Source organism: Pseudophryne corroboree, chromosome 12 (genome assembly GCF_028390025.1).
Source record: "Pseudophryne corroboree isolate aPseCor3 chromosome 12, aPseCor3.hap2, whole genome shotgun sequence".
Taxonomy (NCBI): Eukaryota; Metazoa; Chordata; class Amphibia; order Anura; family Myobatrachidae; genus Pseudophryne; species Pseudophryne corroboree.
This window is the reverse complement of record NC_086455.1, coordinates 103,968,568-103,986,789: the sequence shown is the minus strand read 5'-3', so window position 1 is coordinate 103,986,789 and position 18,222 is coordinate 103,968,568. Positions and strand designations below refer to the sequence as shown.

The following is an 18,222-nucleotide window of genomic DNA, read 5'->3' as shown; positions in this document are numbered from 1 at the left end:
CTTACACATAACAGCCACAGTCGTGATCCTTACACACAATGTCTCCAGTATAATGTCAGATACACATAATGTCTCCAGTATAGTGCCAGATACACATAATGTGCAGTGCCAGATAGACCTGATATGCCCCCCAGCAGTGCCAGCTACACATGACATGCCCTGCAGCCGTGCCAGCTACACAAGACATGCCCCCCAGCAGTGCCAGCTACACACAATATGCCCCCCAGCAGTGCCAGCTACACATGATAGTGTTCACTTTTTAGGGCAGGGTGCTGATCACAGGGAGGGCACATTTTTAAGTTAGGAGGGCAAAATGATGTACATACTGTAATGTTTGGTGCTCATCTACCTACATGCTAAAGCATGGCGCGCAGCAAAAATTTAGGGGCATTGCTTCATGGGGAAGGTGCGTGGCCACATAATAGTGGCAATTCGCATTACACCATACAGTAGTGCAGCTAATACACATTGCACCAGTTAGAACATCCTATACACTTTGTGCCAGGCAAAGCACGTTAGACACTTTGCGCCAGGCAGAGCACGGTAGACACTTTGCGCCAGGCAGAGCACGTTAGACACTTTGCGCCAGGCAGAGCACTGAGACATATTGCGCCAGGCAGAGCACTGAGACATATTGCGCCAGGTAGAGCACTGAGACATATTGCGCCAGGTAGAGCACGGAGACATATTGCGCCAGGTAGAGCACGGAGACACACTGCGCCAGGTAGAGCACTGAGACACATTGCCTAGCCACAGACGCCTAGCGGGAATACTACATGATATGCTCCCCAGCCATGTCAGCTACACATGACATGCCCCCCAGCAGTGCCAGATACATAAATGGCCACACAGTGCCAGATAAATAAATGGCGCCACAGTACCAGATAAATAAATGCCCCCACAGTGCCAGATACATAAATGCCCCCACAGTGCCAGGTACATAAATGCCCCCACAGTGCCAGATATACCCCCACAGTGCCAGATACATAAATGCCCCCACAGTGCCAGATACATAAATGCCCCCACAGTGCCAGATATGCCCCCACAGTGCCAGATACATAAATGCCCCCACAGTGGCAGATACATAAATGCCCCCACAGTGCCAGATATGCCCCCATAGTGCCAGATACATAAATGCCCCCACAGTGCCAGATACAGAAATGTCCCCACAATGCCAGATACAGAAATGCCCCCACAATGCCAGATACAGAAATGCCCCCACGGTGCCAGATAAATAAATGCCCCCACAGTGCCAGATAAATGAATGCCCCACAGTGCCAGATACATAAATGCCCCCACAGTGCCAGATACATAAATGCCCCCACAGTGCCAGATATGCCCCCACAGTGCCAGATACATAAATACCCCCGTGCCAGATACATAAATGCCCCCACAGTGCCAGATAAATAAATACCCCGATAGTGCCAGATAAATGCCCCCACAGTGCCAGATTCAAAAATGCCCCCACAGTGCAGATATGACCACACAGTGCCATCCATAAATGCCCCCCACAATACCTGTGGCGCTGGGAGGGGGAGGAGTGCTGCTGTCTGAGGGCGTGGGTGGGCGGCCTCCAAAGCGCTTGTGTGCGCTATACGTGCTGTGTGACGCCAGTGTCTGACGTCAGACACCGGCGCCGCACAGCACGTACTGGCACACAGGCCGGGTAATGCTGAACAGGGCCAGCTCCAAGTTCGAATATGGCGGCGCCCATTAAGGGTGGCGCCCCTCGCGGCCGCTCTATTCGAAACATGCCTGGAGCCGGCCCTGTGCCTTTTCATCCACAGGGGACTCCTCAGGTTCACAAAAAAGATCTTTTGCACAAGTAGTACAAACTGATACCGGCATGGACTCTGATTCCTGTGTCGACACTAGTGATTCCAGGGGAATAGATCCAAAGTTAGCAAAAAACATTCAATACATGATTGTTGCTATAAAGGAGGTATTAGAAGTTACGGAGCCCCCTCCTTTACCACAGGAGAAGGCTTACTTTAATAAAGAGAAGAAAATTAATGTAACTTTCCTTCCATCTCATGAGCTGAACAGTCTCTTTGAGGGAGTCTGGACAAACCCTGAAAAGAAATTTCAGATTCCCAAAAGAATTCAGGCACTTTACCCTTTCCCTGCAGAGGACAGGAAAAGGTGGGAGCCACCCCCCGTTTTAGACAGTGCCCTGTCACGGTTAACAAAAAAGGTGATTCTCCCTGCGCCTGGGACGGCTTCACTAAAGGAGCCGGCAGATAGCAAGTTAAAATCTATTTATGTGACCAATGGGACACTACTCAGGCCCACCATAGCCTGTGCGTGGGTGAGTAGTGCTATTGAAAAGTGGTCAGAAAACTTGTCATCAGACATTGACACAATAAATAGAGACGAGATACTCCTAACGTTAGGTCATATCAAAGACGCTGCTGCATACATGCTGGAAGCCATAAAAGATATTGGTCTCTTGGGATCAAGAGCCACTACCATGGCGATCTCAGCATGTAGGGCGTTGTGGATTCGCCAATGGAATGCTGACGCAGATTCCAAAAGGAATATGGAGGCTCTCCCGTATAAAGGTGAGGCCTTGTTTGGAGATGGGCTGGATGCCTTAGTTTCTGCGGCTACCCAAGGGTAAATCTACATATTTGCCTAATGCTCCTGCGCCGGTGAAAAAGACACATCACTCTCAGATGCAGTCCTTTCGGCCCAATAAATACAAAAAGGGTAAAGATTCCCCTTTCTTTGCTGGTAAAGGAAGGGGAAAAAGAAAAAAATCCACAGCCTCTCCTGGATCACTCCTCTTGTAAAGTGGTCAGGCACTTTACTAGAAGAGTTAGATTCTATGGATAGAAGTGACATTGAATTGTTTTTACGTCACATACAGGATTCTGCAGGTTTCACGGGGGAAGCCATGAAAGACCTTGGACATCTGAATGCGAGGGCTTCTTCCATGGCTGTCTCGGCACGCAGAGGACTCTGGCTGTGCCAATGGTCTGCGGATGCGGAATCCAAGAAGAGTGTGGAGAACCTACCTTTCACAGGTCAGGCTCTGTGTGGGAAAGCGTTAGATGCGTGGATCTCCACGGCAACTGCGGGTAAGTCAACTTTTCTTCCCTCTGCTACACCACTGACTAGGAAATCATATCCTATGTTTGCGATGCAGTCCTTTCGGACCACTAAAGTTAAAAAGTCCAAATCCCCCTCCACTTTCTTTTGAGGTGGTCGGGGGAAATCCCAAAAACCTGCACCCGCAGGTTCCCAGGAACAGAAACCTGGTTCTGTTTCCTCAAACTCCTCGGCATGACGGTGGACCTCCCAGCCTGGAGATCGGGCAGGTGGGAGCAAGACTAAGAAATTTCAGTCATGTCTGGGCATCCTCATGCCTGGATCCCTGGGTACAAGATATTGTTACCCAGGGGTACAGACTGGAGTTACAAGAACTCCCACGTCACAGATTCTTCAAATCAGGCTTGCCAGTTTCACTGACAGAAAGTGCTATCCTAGACGAAGCCATTCAAAATTGCTAAGGTCAAATGTCATTGTTCCAGTTCCACCTCTCCTACAACACAAGGGTTATTACTCAAACCTGTTTGTGGTGCTGAAACCGTACGGTTCGTTAAGACCGATAGTAAACCTAAAGTCATTGAACCCCTACTTGAGGGAATTCAAATTCAAGATGGAATCTCTAAGAGCGGTGATCTCAAGTCTGGAGGACGAATTCCTGGTATCCCTGGATATCAAGGATGCGTACCTTCACATACCGTTCTGGCCACCTCAGCAGGCTTATCTCAGAATTGCGCTGCAGGACTGTCACTATCAGTTCCAGGCACTGCCGTTTTGCCTCTTCACGACACCAAGAGTGTTCATCAAGGTAATGGCTGAGATGATGCTACTTCTCCGCGAGCAGGGTGTGAACATAGGGGGTCATTCCGACCCGTTTGCACGCAGCAGTTCTTTGCTGCGGTGCGAACAGGTCGGAAATGTGCATGCGCGGTGGACGCATTGCGCACGCGCTTCGTTGCGGGCCGCAACGCCACCAGTGAGAAAAGTGATTGAAGCGGCAATCGCAAGAAGACAGAAAGGTGGGAGGCATTCCGGGGCAGATACTCACCGTTTTCCAGGCGTGGTGAGTCCAACGCAGGCATGTCCAGGTGTTTGGAGGGCAGATGTGTGACGTCACAGCCGGGACTGTCATCGCTGGATCCGTGCCACTGGGTAAGTAGCTGCAGGTCTTGTTTTCCTTGAAACTTTTTTAGCATAGCAGGGCTGCAAAAGCGATCGCAGCCCTGCTATGCTAAAATACACTCCCCCATAGGTGGCGTCAGGTTGATCACACGAGCAGCAAAAAGTTGCTACGTGCGATCAACTCGAAAATAAGAATTTACTTACCGATAATTCTATTTCTCGGAGTCCGTAGTGGATGCTGGGGTTCCTGAAAGGACCATGGGGAATAGCGGCTCCGCAGGAGACAGGGCACAAAAAGTAAAGCTTTAGGATCAGGTGGTGTGCACTGGCTCCTCCCCCTATGACCCTCCTCCAAGCCTCAGTTAGGATACTGTGCCCGGACGAGCGTACACAATAAGGAAGGATTTATGAATCCCGGGTAAGACTCATACCAGCCACACCAATCACACTGTACAACCTGTGATCTGAACCCAGTTAACAGTATGATAACAGCGGAGCCTCTGAAAGATGGCTCACAACAATAATAACCCGATTTTTGTAACTATGTACAAGTATTGCAGATAATCCGCACTTGGGATGGGCGCCCAGCATCCACTACGGACTCCGAGAAATAGAATTATCGGTAAGTAAATTCTTATTTTCTCTATCGTCCTAGTGGATGCTGGGGTTCCTGAAAGGACCATGGGGATTATACCAAAGCTCCCAAACGGGCGGGAGAGTGCGGATGACTCTGCAGCACCGAATGAGAGAACTCCAGGTCCTCCTTAGCCAGGTTATCAAATTTGTAGGATTTTACAAACGTGTTTGCCCCTGACTAAATAGCCGCTCGGCAAAGTTGTAAAGCCGAGACCCCTCGGGCAGCCGCCCAAGATGAGCCCACCTTCCTTGTGGAATGGGCATTTACATATTTTGGCTGTGGCAGGCCTGCCACAGAATGTGCAAGCTGAATTGTATTACACATCCAACTAGCAAAAATCTGCTTAGAAGCAAGAGCACCCAGTTTGTTGGGTGCATACAGGATAACAGCAAGTCAGTTTTCCTGACTCCAGCCGTCCTGGAACCTATATTTTCAGGGCCCTGACCACATCTAGCAACTTGGAGTCCTCCAAGTCCCTAGTAGGCGCAAGACACCACAATAAGCTGGTTCAGGTGAAACACTGACACCACCTTAGGGAGAGAACTGGGGACGAGTCCGCAGCTCTGCCCTGTCCGAATGGACAAACAGATATGGGCTTTTTTGAGAAAAAAACCACCAATTTGACACTCGCCTGGTCCAGGCCAGGTCCAAGAGCATGTTCACTTTTCATGTGAGATGCTTCAAATCCACAGATTTGACTGGTTTTAAACCAATGTGTTTTGAGGAATCCCAGAACTACGTTGAGATCCCACAGTGCCACTGGAGGCACAAAAGGGGGTTGTATATGCAATACTCCCTTGACAAACTTCTGGACTTCAGGAACTGAAGCCAATTCTTTCTGGAAGAAAAATCGACAGGGCCGAAATTTGAACCTTAATGGACCCCAATTTGAGGCCCATAGACACTCCTGTTTGCAGGAAATGCAGGAATCGACCGAGTTGAAATTTCTTCGTGGGGCCTTCCTGGCCTCACACCACGCAACATATTTTCGCCACATGTGGTGATAATGTTGTGCGGTCACCTCCTTTCTGGCTTTGACCAGGGTAGGAATGACCTCTTCCTGAATGCCTTTTCCCTTAGGATCCGGCGTTCCACCGCCATGCCGTCAAACGCAGCTGCGGTAAGTCTTGGAACAGACATGGTACTTGCTGAAACAAGTCCCTTCTTAGCGGCAGAGGCCATAAGTCCTCTGTGAGCATCTCTTGAAGTTCCGGGTACCAAGTCCTTCTTGGCCAATCCGGAGCCATGAGTATAGTTCTTACTCCTCTACGTCTTATAATTCTCAGTACCTTAGGTATGAAAAGCAGAGGATGGAACACATACACCGACTGGTACACCCACGGTGTTACCAGAACGTCCACAGCTATTGCCTGAGGGTCTCTTAACCTGGCGCAATACCTGTCCCGTTTTTTGTTCAGACGGGACGCCATCATGTCCACCCTTGGTAATTCCCAACGGTTTACAATCATGTGGAAAACTTCCCCATGAAGTTCCCACTCTGCCGGGTGGAGGTCGTGCCTACTGAGGAAGTCTGCTTCCCAGTTTCCATTCCCGGAATGAAACACTGCTGACAGTGCTATCACATGATTTTCCGCCCAGCGAAAAGTCCTTGCAGTTTTTGCCACTGCCCTCCTGCTTCTTGTGCCGCCCTGTCTATTTACGTGGGCGACTGCCGTGATGTTTTATCCCACTGGATCAATACCGGCTGACCTTGAAGCAGAGGTCTTGCTAAGCTTAGAGCATTATAAATTTACCCTTAGCTATATTTATGTGGAGAAAAGTCTCCAGACTTGATCACACTCCCTGGAAATTTTTTCCTTGTGTGACTGCTCCCCAGCCTCTCGGGCTGGCCTCCGTGGTCACCAACATCCAAAACTGAATGCCGAATCTGCGGCCCTCTAGAAGATGAGCACTCTGTAACCACCACAGGAGAGACACCCTTGTCCTTGGATATAGGGTTATCCGCTGATGCATCTGAAGATGCGATCCGGACCATTTGTCCAGCAGATCCCACTGAAAAGTTCTTGCATGAAATCTGCCGACTGGAATTGCTTCGAAGGAAGTCACCATTTTTTTACCATGGCCCTTGTGCAATGATGCACTGATTTTAGGAGGTTCCTGACTAGCTCGGATAACTCCCTGGCTTTCTCTTCCGGGAGAAACACCTTTTTCTGGACTGTGTCCAGAATCATCCCTAAGCACAGGAGACTTGTTGTCGGGATCAGCTGCGATTTTGGAATATTTAGAATCCACCCCTGCTGTTGTAACAGTATCCGAGATAGTGCTACTCCGACCTCCAACTGTTCCCTGGACTTTGCCCTTATCAGGAGATCGTCCAAGTAAGGGATAATTAAGACGCCTTTTCTTCGAAGAAGAACCATCATTTCGGCCATTACCTTGGTAAAGACCCGGGGTGCCGTGGACAATCCAAACGGCAGCGTCTGAAACTGATAGTGACAGTTCTGTACCACGAACCTGAGGTACCCTTAGTGATAAGGGCAAATTTGGGACATGGAGGTAAGCATCCCTGATGTCTCGGGACACCATATAGTCCCCTTCTTCCCGGTTCGTTATCACTGCTCTGAGTGACTCCATCTTGATTTGAACCTTTGTAAGTGTTCAAATTTTTTTAGATTTAGAATAGGTCTCACCTAGCCTTCTGGCTTCAGTACCACAATATAGTGTGGAATAATACCCCTTTTCTTGTTGTAGGAGGCAGAGCCGGCCCTAACCAATATGATGCCCTAGGCAAGATTTTGGCTAGTGCCCCCTAGCACCACTGCTGGTTCTGCCTCTGACCTTGCACTTCTTTCCCGGAACCATCACCCCTCAGCCATAGCAGTCCTTATTTTGGTGTTTGTACCCCCTATATTTTAAATAGGAACAGTTCGCACATTTGGCGCACAGCCCAAAAAGGGGTGTGTTTTTGCTGGCAAGGGGCATGGCCACACAATAGTAACCCAATTCCAAATACGCCACACAGTACTGCACTTTATTCACATTTGATCATGCGATAGTTTCCATAATTCATATTACATCCCACAGTAGTATCACTTTACCTTATAAACGTTACTCCTCACAGTAGAGCCCCTTATTCACATTACATCACACTGAATTGCTCCTTATTCACATTACACTACACCCTATTGCTCTTTATTCACATTAGACGACACAGTAGTGCCCTTTCTATACGCAACACCACATAGAAGAGCACCTTAAACACATAATTCCACACAGTAATGCCCCTAACACATATGAGACACATTATTAATGTCCTTCTAAACATAATGTGCTTACACATTATGACAACCTTTATTAATGCCCTTTTACACATTTTGTCCCTTACACATATGCCGCACATTATTAATGCCCTAATACACATAATGACACACATAGTGCCCCCTGCACATTTGCTGCACATTGTTAGTGCCCCTATACACATAATGACACATACAGTAGTACCCTGTTACACATACAGTATGCCACACATTATTAATGCCCTTAAACACATAATGACACACATAGTGCCCCTTATACATATGTTGCACATTATTAATGCATTTTTACATGACACACATAATGCTCCTTACACATATTCCGAACACTACTGCACAACCAACCCACTCACATGCACACAGCACTCACACTGCCGCTAACACTGTGACCTCTGCCTCTGCTTGGATACAGATGTGTCCTCATAAATATTGCCTCAGTGCTAACGTTGGGCAAATTTTTTAATGAAAATGCATCTTATTTGCATTGTTATGTGGCTAGGATGCACAAGCAGCTTCTGCTGATTAAAATGATATGCAGCATGCCTTTATACTGTGTGAGACTGTGGCTGTATCTGCATATGAAATGCTACACACAGAATATAGGCATGCCGCATATCATTTTAATCAGCAGAAGCTGCTGATGCCCCTGGGCATATCAAATGCCCTAGGCAATTGCCTAGTTTGCCTATAGCTATGGCCGGCTCTGGTAGGAGGGGTAATTTAATTATCACCTGCTGGGAATACAGCTCGTGAATTGTTTCCCATACTGCCTCCTTGTCGGAGGGAGACCTTGGTAAAGCAGACTTCAGGAGCCTGCGCAGGGGAAACGTCTCGACATTCCAATCTGTACCCCTGGGATACTACTTGTAGGATCCAGGGGTCCTGTACGGTCTCAGCGTCATGCTGAGAGCTTGTCAGAAGCGGTGGAACGCTTCTGTTCCTGGGAATGGGCTGCCTGCTGCAGTCTTCTTCCCTTTCCTCTATCCCTGGGCAGATATGACTCTTATAGGGACGAAAGGACTGAAGCTGAAAAGACGGTGTCTTTTTCTGCAGAGATGTGACTTAGGGTAAAAAACGGTGGATTTTCCAGCAGTTGCCGTGGCCACCAGGTCCGATGGACCGACCCCAAATAACTCCTCTTCCTTTATACGGCAATACACCTTTGTGCCGTTTGGAATCTGCATCACCTGACCACTGTCGTGTCCATAAACATCTTCTGGCAGATATGGACATCGCACTTACTCTTGATGCCAGAGTGCAAATATCCCTCTGTGCATCTCGCATATATAGAAATGCATCCTTTAAATGCTCTATAGTCAATAAAATACTGTCCCTGTCAAGGGTATCAATATTTTTAGTCAGGGAATACGACCAAGCCACCCCAGCTCTGCACATCCAGGCTGAGGCGATCGCTGGTCGCAGTATAACACCAGTATGTGTGTATATACTTTTTATGATATTTTCCAGCCTCCTGTCAGCTGGCTCCTTGAGGACGGCCCTATCTATAGACGGTACCGCCACTTGTTCTGATAAGCGTGTGAGCGCCTTATCCACCCTAAGGGGTGTTTCCCAACGCGCCCTAACTTCTGGCGGGAAAGGGTATACCGCCCATATTTTCTATCGGGGGGAACCCACGCATCATCACACACTTCATTTAATTTATCTGATTCAGGAAAAACTACGGTAGTTTTTTCACATCCCACATAATACCCTCTTTTGTGGTACTTGTAGTATCAGAAATATGTAACACCTCCTTCATTGCCCTTAACGTGTGGCCCTAATAAGGAATACGTTTGTTTATTCACCGTCGACACTGGATTCAGTGTCCCTGTCTGTGTCTGTGTCGACCGACTAAAGTAAACGGGCGTTTTAAAACCCCTGACGGTGTTTTTGAGACGTCTGGACCGGTACTAATTGTTTGTCGGCCGTCTCATGTCGTCAACCGACCTTGCCGCGTGTTGACATTATCACGTAATTCCCTAAATAAGCCATCCATTCCGGTGTCGACTCCCTAGAGAGTGACATCACCATTACAGGCAATTGCTCCGCCTCCTCACCAACATCGTCCTCATACATGTCGACACACACGTACCGACACACAGCACACACACAGGGAATGCTCTGATAGAGGACAGGACCTACTAGCCCTTTGGAGAGACAGAGGGAGAGTTTGCCAGCACACACCAAAAACGCTATAATTATATAGGGACAACCTTATATAAGTGTTTTCCCTTATAGCATCTTTTTTATATATTTCTAAACGCCAACTTAGTGCCCCCCCTCTCTGTTTTAACCCTGTTTCTGTAGTGCAGTGCAGGGGAGAGCCTGGGAGCCTTCCCTCCAGCCTTTCTGTGAGGGAAAATGGCGCTGTGTGCTGAGGAGATAGGCCCCGCCCCTTTTTCGGCGGCCTCGTCTCCCGCTCTTAACGGATTCTGGCAGGGGTTAAATATCTCCATATAGCCCCCGGAGGCTATATGTGAGGTATTTTTAGCCAAAAATAGGTTTTCATTTGCCTCCCAGGGCGCCCCCCTTCCAGCGCCCTGCACCCTCAGTGACTGCCGTGTGAAGTGTGCTGAGAGGAAATGGCGCACAGCTGCAGTGCTGTGCGCTACCTTAAGAAGACTGAGGAGTCTTCATGCCGCCGATTCTGGACCTTCTTCTTGTTTCAGCATCTGCAAGGGGGCCGGCGGCGAGGCTCCGGTGACCATCCAGGCTGTACCTGTGATCGTCCCTCTGGAGCTAATGTCCAGTAGCCAAAGAAGCCAATCCATCCTGCACGCAGGTGAGTTCACTTCTTCTCCCCTAAGTCCCTCGTTGCAGTGATCCTGTTGCCAGCAGGACTCACTGTAAAATAAAAAACCTAAGCTAAACTTTTCTAAGCAGCTCTTTAGGAGAGCCACCTAGATTGCACCCTTCTCGGCCGGGCACAAAAATCTAACTGAGGCTTGGAGGAGGGTCATAGGGGGAGGAGCCAGTGCACACCACCTGATCCTAAAGCTTTACTTTTTGTGCCCTGTCTCCTGCGGAGCCGCTATTCCCCATGGTCCTTTCAGGAACCCCAGCATCCACTAGGACGATAGAGAAATTACCCGCATAATTCCTTATCTGGATGATCTACTAATAAAAGCATCTTCCAGGGAAAAGCTGTTGCAGAGTTTTGCTCTCTCTACTCAACTGCTCCAGGATCATGGATGGAGCCAGAATCTCGCTCCTCTGGTGGCTGCAAACCTTTCGCCTACTAGAGGGCCGCAGGTTCGGGATTCAGAATTGGATCCTCCTAACCATGGATGCAAGTCTCAGAGGTTGGGGGGCAGTCACCCAAGGGGAAAACTTCCAAGGAAGGTGGTCAAATCTGGAATCCATCCTTCCGATAAACATTGTGGAACTAAGAGCCGTGTACAATGGTCTTCTACAAGTGGCACATCTTCTGAAAGATCAGGCCATTCAGGTTCAGTCGGACAATGTAACGACAGTGGTCTACATAAACCGACAAGGCGGAACGAAGAGCAGAGCTGCAATGTCAGAGGTAACAAGAATCATCCTCTGGGTGGAAAAGCACACGGTGGCGCTGTCAGCAATCTTCATTCCGGGAGTGGACAACTGGGAAGCGGACTTCCTCAGCAGACACGATCTCCATCCGGGAGAGTGGGGCCTCCACCCAGAGGTGTTCGCTGAGGTGACAAGTCTTTGGGGCATACCTCAAATAGATATGATGGCCTCACTCCTCATCAAGAAGCTTCAGAGGTATTGTTCCAGGTCGAGGGACCCACAGGCAGTGGCGGTGGACGCCCTGGTAACTCCGTGGGTGTTCAAGTCAGTGTATGTGTTCGCTCCACTTCCACTCATCCCAAGGATTCTCAAAATAATCAAAACAACAAGAGTTCGGGCGATCCTCATTGCTCCGGACTGGCCAAGAAGGGCTTGGTACATGGATCTTCTGAAGTTACTGCTGGAATATCCGTGGCCTCTTCCTCTTCGAGAGGACCTTATGCAACAGGGGCCATTCGCTTATCAAGACTTACCGCGGCTACGTTTGACGGCATGGAGGTTGAACGCCAGATCTTAGCTCAGAAGGGCATTCCGAACAAAGTTATTCCTACCATAATACAGGCTAGGAAAGGAGTAACTTCAAAACATTACCATTTGGAAAAAGTATGTGTCGTGGTGTGAATCCAAGAAGTTTCCTATGGTGGAGTTTCAGCTTAGGCGGTTTCTCCTCTTGCTGCAAGCAGGGGTGGATGTGGGCCTGCGCCTGGGCTACAATAAAGTCCAGATTTCGGACTTGTCCATTTTCTTCCAGAAACAATTGTCTGCCCTCCCTGAGGTTCAGTCTTTCTTGAAAGGGGTTCTGCACATCCAACCTCCCTTTGTGCCTCCTACGGCACCTTGGGATCTTAACGTGGTACTGCAGTTCCTGCAACCGGATTGGTTCGAGCCTTTACAGGAGGGTGAGGACAAGTTTCTTACTTGGAAGATTGTCACACTGTTGGCATTGGCATCTGCTAGATGTGTGTCAGAATTGAGGGCATTGTCCTACAAGAGCCTCTACTTGATTTTCCATGAAGATAGAGCTGAGCTCAGGACGCGTCAGCAATTTCTTCCGAAGGTTGTGTCGGCTATTCATATCAATCAACCTATTGTGGTGCCAGTGACTACTGACTCCTCAATTACCTCAAAGTACTTGGATGTTGCACGGGCTTTGAAGATTTATGTGAAGAGAACTTCTCGTCACAGAAAGTCGGAAGCTCTGTTTGTCCTTTATGAGCCCAACAAGGTTGGGTGGCCTGCTTCTAAGCAGACAATTTCTCGCTGGATAAGATTTACTATCCAGCATGCTTATTCTACAGCAGGATTGCCGTGTCCGAAATCCGTTAAGGCCCACTCTACTCGTAAAGTGGGTTCTTCCTGAGCGGCTTCTCGGGGTGTCTCAGCATTACAGTTTTGCTGAGCAGCTACTTGGTCAGGGTCGAACATGTTTGCTAAGTTCTACAAGTTCGATACTTTGGCCTCTGAGGACCTAAAGTTTGGTCAATCGGTTCTGCAGGAGCCTCCGCGCTCTCCCTCCCGTACTGAGAGCTTTGGTACATCCCCATGGTACTAATGTGGACCCCAGCATCTTCTAGGACGTAAGAGAAAATAGGATTTTAATTACCTACCGGTAAAACCTTTTCTCGTAGTCCGTAGAGGATGCTGGACGGCCGCCCAGCGCTTGGTTTTCCTGCAGTTGTTACTTGGTTCAGTACTGCCTTGTTACTTGGTTGAGTACTGCATTGTTACTTTGTTAAGTACTGTTGTTCAGCCATTGCTGGCTTGTTTCAAGCTGGTTGCTTGATTTTCTGTTGTTATGTTAGAGCTGGTGTGAATCTCACCACTATCTGTGTATTTCCTTCTCTCGAAGTGTGTCCGTCTCCTCGGGCACAGTTTCTATACTGAGTCTGGTAGGAGGGGCATAAAGGGAGGAGCCAGCCCACACTATTAAACTCCCAAGGGACCCGTCTATGCCCCATGGTACTAATGTGGACCCCAGCATCCTCTATGGACTATGAGAAAAGGATTTACCGGTAGGTAAGTAAAATCCTATTTTTTCACACAATGCACTTTCCTTTAGTGAAGTATACCCTGTGGCATCTCTGTTCTAGGACACTTATTGGGATATTTGTTCTCATATCTGGGACATAAAGCACATCTTGGATTTATGTGACTTTTGTTCTTGTTCCAATTTTTAAGCAAGCTTTACTAGAAAAATAGCATACTTACAGTACATTATCGCCAAACTCAAAGGAAGTAGCTGCTGACTAGACATGTAAAATTTGTTGGTTTTAGAGGGATGTTAAACAATATTTGTGGTATATCCTTAGTATCCACAGTGGCCCCCCTAAAACATTTGAGAGGTTCCAGTCAATGTACTGGGTGACATGGCACCATCTAGGGTTACCACATGCAGTGTGTCTGTAGTCTCTGCACGGAAATAATATACTTTCTGGCTGCTCCGCCTCCTCCCTCCCCTCAGCCTGTACCTAGCTCTAACCCCTGCAGTGTGTTCCTAGGTACAATGGTCTAGCTCCTCCTGTGGGACCAGCTCTGTGCTCTTCTCACCTCCCACTTCATATGTTCCTTCCTCCCCTCTTCCCCCTCAGCTCCCCTTTCATCCCTTTACTCTCCCACATTGGACCCAAACCCCCTTCCTCGCAGCACCTCCTGACTGCCCATTCCCCTACATTTCCCACTGGGTACAGCTTAAATATACCCAGTAAGTTGGAATAATACTGTGGACTGATAGATTTTCCAATCACATTACATGCCCGTATAGATCATGTGTATATATTGAGGGGTGTGGTTCATCAAATCGACAGTGTCTAGGTCGACAATGTTTAGGTCGACCACTATAGGTCGACAGTCACTAGGTCGACATGGATGGAAGGTCGACAGGGTTTCTAGGTCGACATGTGCTAGGTCGACAGGTCTAAAGGTCGACATGAGGATTTATTTATTTTTGGTGTCGTTTTCTTCGTAGAGTGACCGGGATCCCAAATTAGTGCACCGCATTCGCTCACCATGCTTCGGGCATGGTGCCTTTGCTCCGCTACCGCTTCGCTCGGCACACTTTACCGTTCCAATCGTAGTCCACGTGGATCGTTAAGTATGAAAAAAATTTAAAAAAAAGAAAAAAATGTGAAAAACTCACGTCGACCTTTAGACCTGTCGACCTAGCACATGTCGACCTATAAACCCTGTCGACCTTCCATCCATGTCGACCTAGTGACTGTTGACCTATAGTGGTCGACCTAAACATTGTCGACCTAGACACTGTCGATCTTCAGACCAGATCCCATATTGAGATCCATAAATGAATCTAATGGTGTTTTAAGTCATATAAGTGAAAATACAAAGTACAGTACTTGTTGCATGTATGTGATGTAGTAGTTACATGTAGTTTTACATTTACTGTACATACACAATGCCAGTTTGAATCTGCTAGCAAATTAGGCATCTATGGACCATAATCTTAATTATGACATGATTGAACCAGAGTGTCTTTGTCCTTACTGCAAGTTTTTGCGAATCTCCTCAGCCTGGATCTCTTTAAACAGATGATGGCTGTATTTGGGGTCTCCATCTTTGCTCATTCTCTGCAGCCATGCAGGTTTTGCTGGAGTTATTTCAAAATGTCCAATCAAAATCCCAATCACCAGGGATGCCACTCCGATAGCTGTAATTCCCAGGATTTGCTTACAGTGCATTGTGACCTAAAATAAATGTGTGACATACTGTAGAAAAGCACAGATTGATAATATAAAATATGACATTAACCAAAAATAAAACTTAAAAAATAGCATAGGATATAGGGGGTCATTCCGACCCGCTCGCTGCGTTTTCACGCAGCAGAGCGAACGGGTCCCTGCTGCGCATGCGCCGGCGCCTTTGTGCGCCTGCGCATGCGGGATGGCCGACGGCCGTAGCAGTACAGCGATTGCCTCTGCCTGATTGACAGGCAGAGGTGATCGATGGGCGGGAGGGGGCGAAACGGCGGCGTTTGGCCGCCGTTTCGTAGATGCGGTCTGGCCAACGCAGGCGTGGCCGGACCGAACAGGGGGCGGGCCGCAGCGGCTGTGTGACGTCATACACAGTCGCTGCGGGCCAGGGAGTGAGGAGTAGCTCCCGGTCAGCATGCTGAAGCTGCGCTAGCCGGAGCTACTCCTGAAGTGCAAAGGCATCGCCGCTGTGCGATGCCTTTGCACTTCTGCAAGGGGGGCCGGACTGACATGCCAGGCGGACTAGCCCTGTGCAGGGCGTCCCCCCGCATGTCAGGAAAGTTGATCGTAGCTGTGCAAAATTTTGCACAGCTACGATCAACTAGGAATGACCCCCATATTCTTAATTTCACTTACTGGTTGTTCATTGTAATTACAATAGTCATATGTGAGAATGATTTAATGTTACTGTCTGGGGTGTAGCCAAAACTTTATTGGCCCCATAGTAACATTTTGAAGAGGCCCCTGTCCCAATGTTTCTAAAGAGACACCTCTCTGCAACAGTAGTTGATTTTATGCCACATTACAGTGCCCAAGTTCATATTACGTAACATTATAAGGCCTCCAGTGCATTTTATACCACATTTCAATGAGCAGGTACAAAGGCAAAGCTTGATATATTGTAGTTCCCAATGAAAAGTTGTAAGATCCCCTATTTACCACCTAGTGCTGAAAAATGTATATAACACATGTAATGTAACAATGACAGGAAAGGTGGGTCCCTCTCAGCTCTGGGCCCCAATAGCAGCTGCACTCCGCTCACCTATGGTCGTTATGCCCTTGGTTACTGAACTAGTCACAGCAAGGCCGCCCTGCATGCCGGATCCTCTCCCCTGCCAAAAGTGCTTGCATCTTTAGGGTAGCCCCCTGCCTTTACAGCTCGCCGGGCCGCCATGTTTTGGGTTGCAGCGGCTGCATGTGATATCATGCAGCTGCCATGGCCCACCATGCAAATGTTCCAATCATGCCTCCATTGTATGGACCATGCCCTCCCAATGTCATGTCGACACCCAAAAAATGCAGTGATTTCGGCCCATCACCGCATCACCCCCCACTGGCACTTAGATTGCGCAGTTTAAGTCTTTGCACATGTGCAGTGGTGCTGAAATTGCCAAATAGCGGTTTCTGCACTTATGCGTGTCATGCAGAATTAGGTCCTTAGTCTCATCTGTCATTAAAATTAGCTAATTAAGGGCCTAATTTAGCAACTCCTTCCTCTAGCATGTGGGGGTGGGGGGGTGGGGGGAGGTACAGCACAGGGCAATGCTAATGCTCCCCCATGCTAACATTCGAGCGTTTTGCTAAACAGTGAAGCGCTTGCATCTTTAGGGTAGCCTGCAAGTTTTTTGACAAGTTTTGGGTCTCAGCGGCTCTGTGTGATGTCCCGCAGCCACCGTGTCTGGCCCTGCAAATGGTCCGGACACTCCTCCATTGTCCGGAATGCACCCCCCCAATGTCACATCGATGGCAAAAAAAGCCTCACTGTCGCACCATCACAGCCCCCCACCGGCGCTTACTGTAGCGTAATTGCCATGATCAAAACAGATGTCTAAAATGTTAATCCGTGAACTGGCCCTGGGGAGGCTGTCGGAAGGTCGAACTCTTCACCTTCTTCCACCATCCAGAAAGCATCATAGTTGTTATGATTGACTATGGAAGATGAAGCCCCAGAGTAATCACAAATCAGTTTACATAACACACCTCTGCCATAGATGACAGAACTACAGTGACATCATTAGCATAGGCTACTACCTTTACTGGTAACTCAAACCTAGCTGCAACTCTTCCACTCTCTCGATTGCAAACACATATGGGAAAGGGCTGAGGGGGCACCCCAGAAAAACCCCACTGAAAAGGTAGACCCTACCCAACCAATTACAAGTGGCAAGCTGTAGCTTACAGTATATTACACAGAGCCACTTCACCACCCGTTCTGAGAAACCATACCTTTCCAGTATTGCCCATAAGTACTTATGAATGACCCGGTCAAAAGCCTGTGTCACAACTAAGGGTTTAGGCTGACGGGAGGAAGCCTCAGTTGTAGGGGCTGAGATGAAATTAAACCTGGGAGGTTTAATCAGACCCCTGGACATGTAAGTGCAGAATGATTACCCGAAGGTGTGACCATGACAACCAGTTTAAAATTCAAAATAAAAGTTTATTAACAGACTCCGTGTGATAACAAGCAGTATTCAAGGTTTAGCAAAGACAGTGGCAAATAACACAGTTCCTGGAACACATAACCATAGAAGGTTTCTCAGAGCACTGGTAGGTTTAGAACAGATGTAAAAGTCCTTTGATGGAATCACCTTACCAGGCCTGGTTGTAGTAGTAGAAATAGCCGAGGAACATGCCAGTAGTTGTAGCAGGTGAATCTGTAACTTGAGTATGCTGCTGTATCAGCTGGATGGAACCAGCCAGGTGGTAAGACACGGAGTGGATGCTGAGTGGAATCAGCCAGGTGATGAAACACAGGGTGAATGCTGAATGGAATCAGCCAGGTACTAAAGTCACGGAGTGGGTGCTGGATGGAACCAGCCAGGTGATGAACACAGAGTGAATGATGTGAGATGCTAGTGAGCGTAGAAACAGAATAGCTGATAGATGA

General features: G+C 48.2%; 1 protein-coding gene across 2 annotated transcripts in view; it reads right to left on the bottom strand.

The window, feature by feature from the left end:
- LOC134980847 (putative N-acetylated-alpha-linked acidic dipeptidase) overlaps positions 1-18,222 on the bottom strand; it is a 466,241-nt gene that overhangs the window by 426,460 nt on the left and 21,559 nt on the right. For both annotated transcript variants that reach the window (XM_063947838.1, XM_063947839.1), the window contains exon 2: positions 15,130-15,329. In XM_063947838.1, the coding sequence (XP_063803908.1) occupies positions 15,130-15,329 (200 nt within the window). The remainder of the gene's footprint in view (positions 1-15,129; positions 15,330-18,222) is intronic.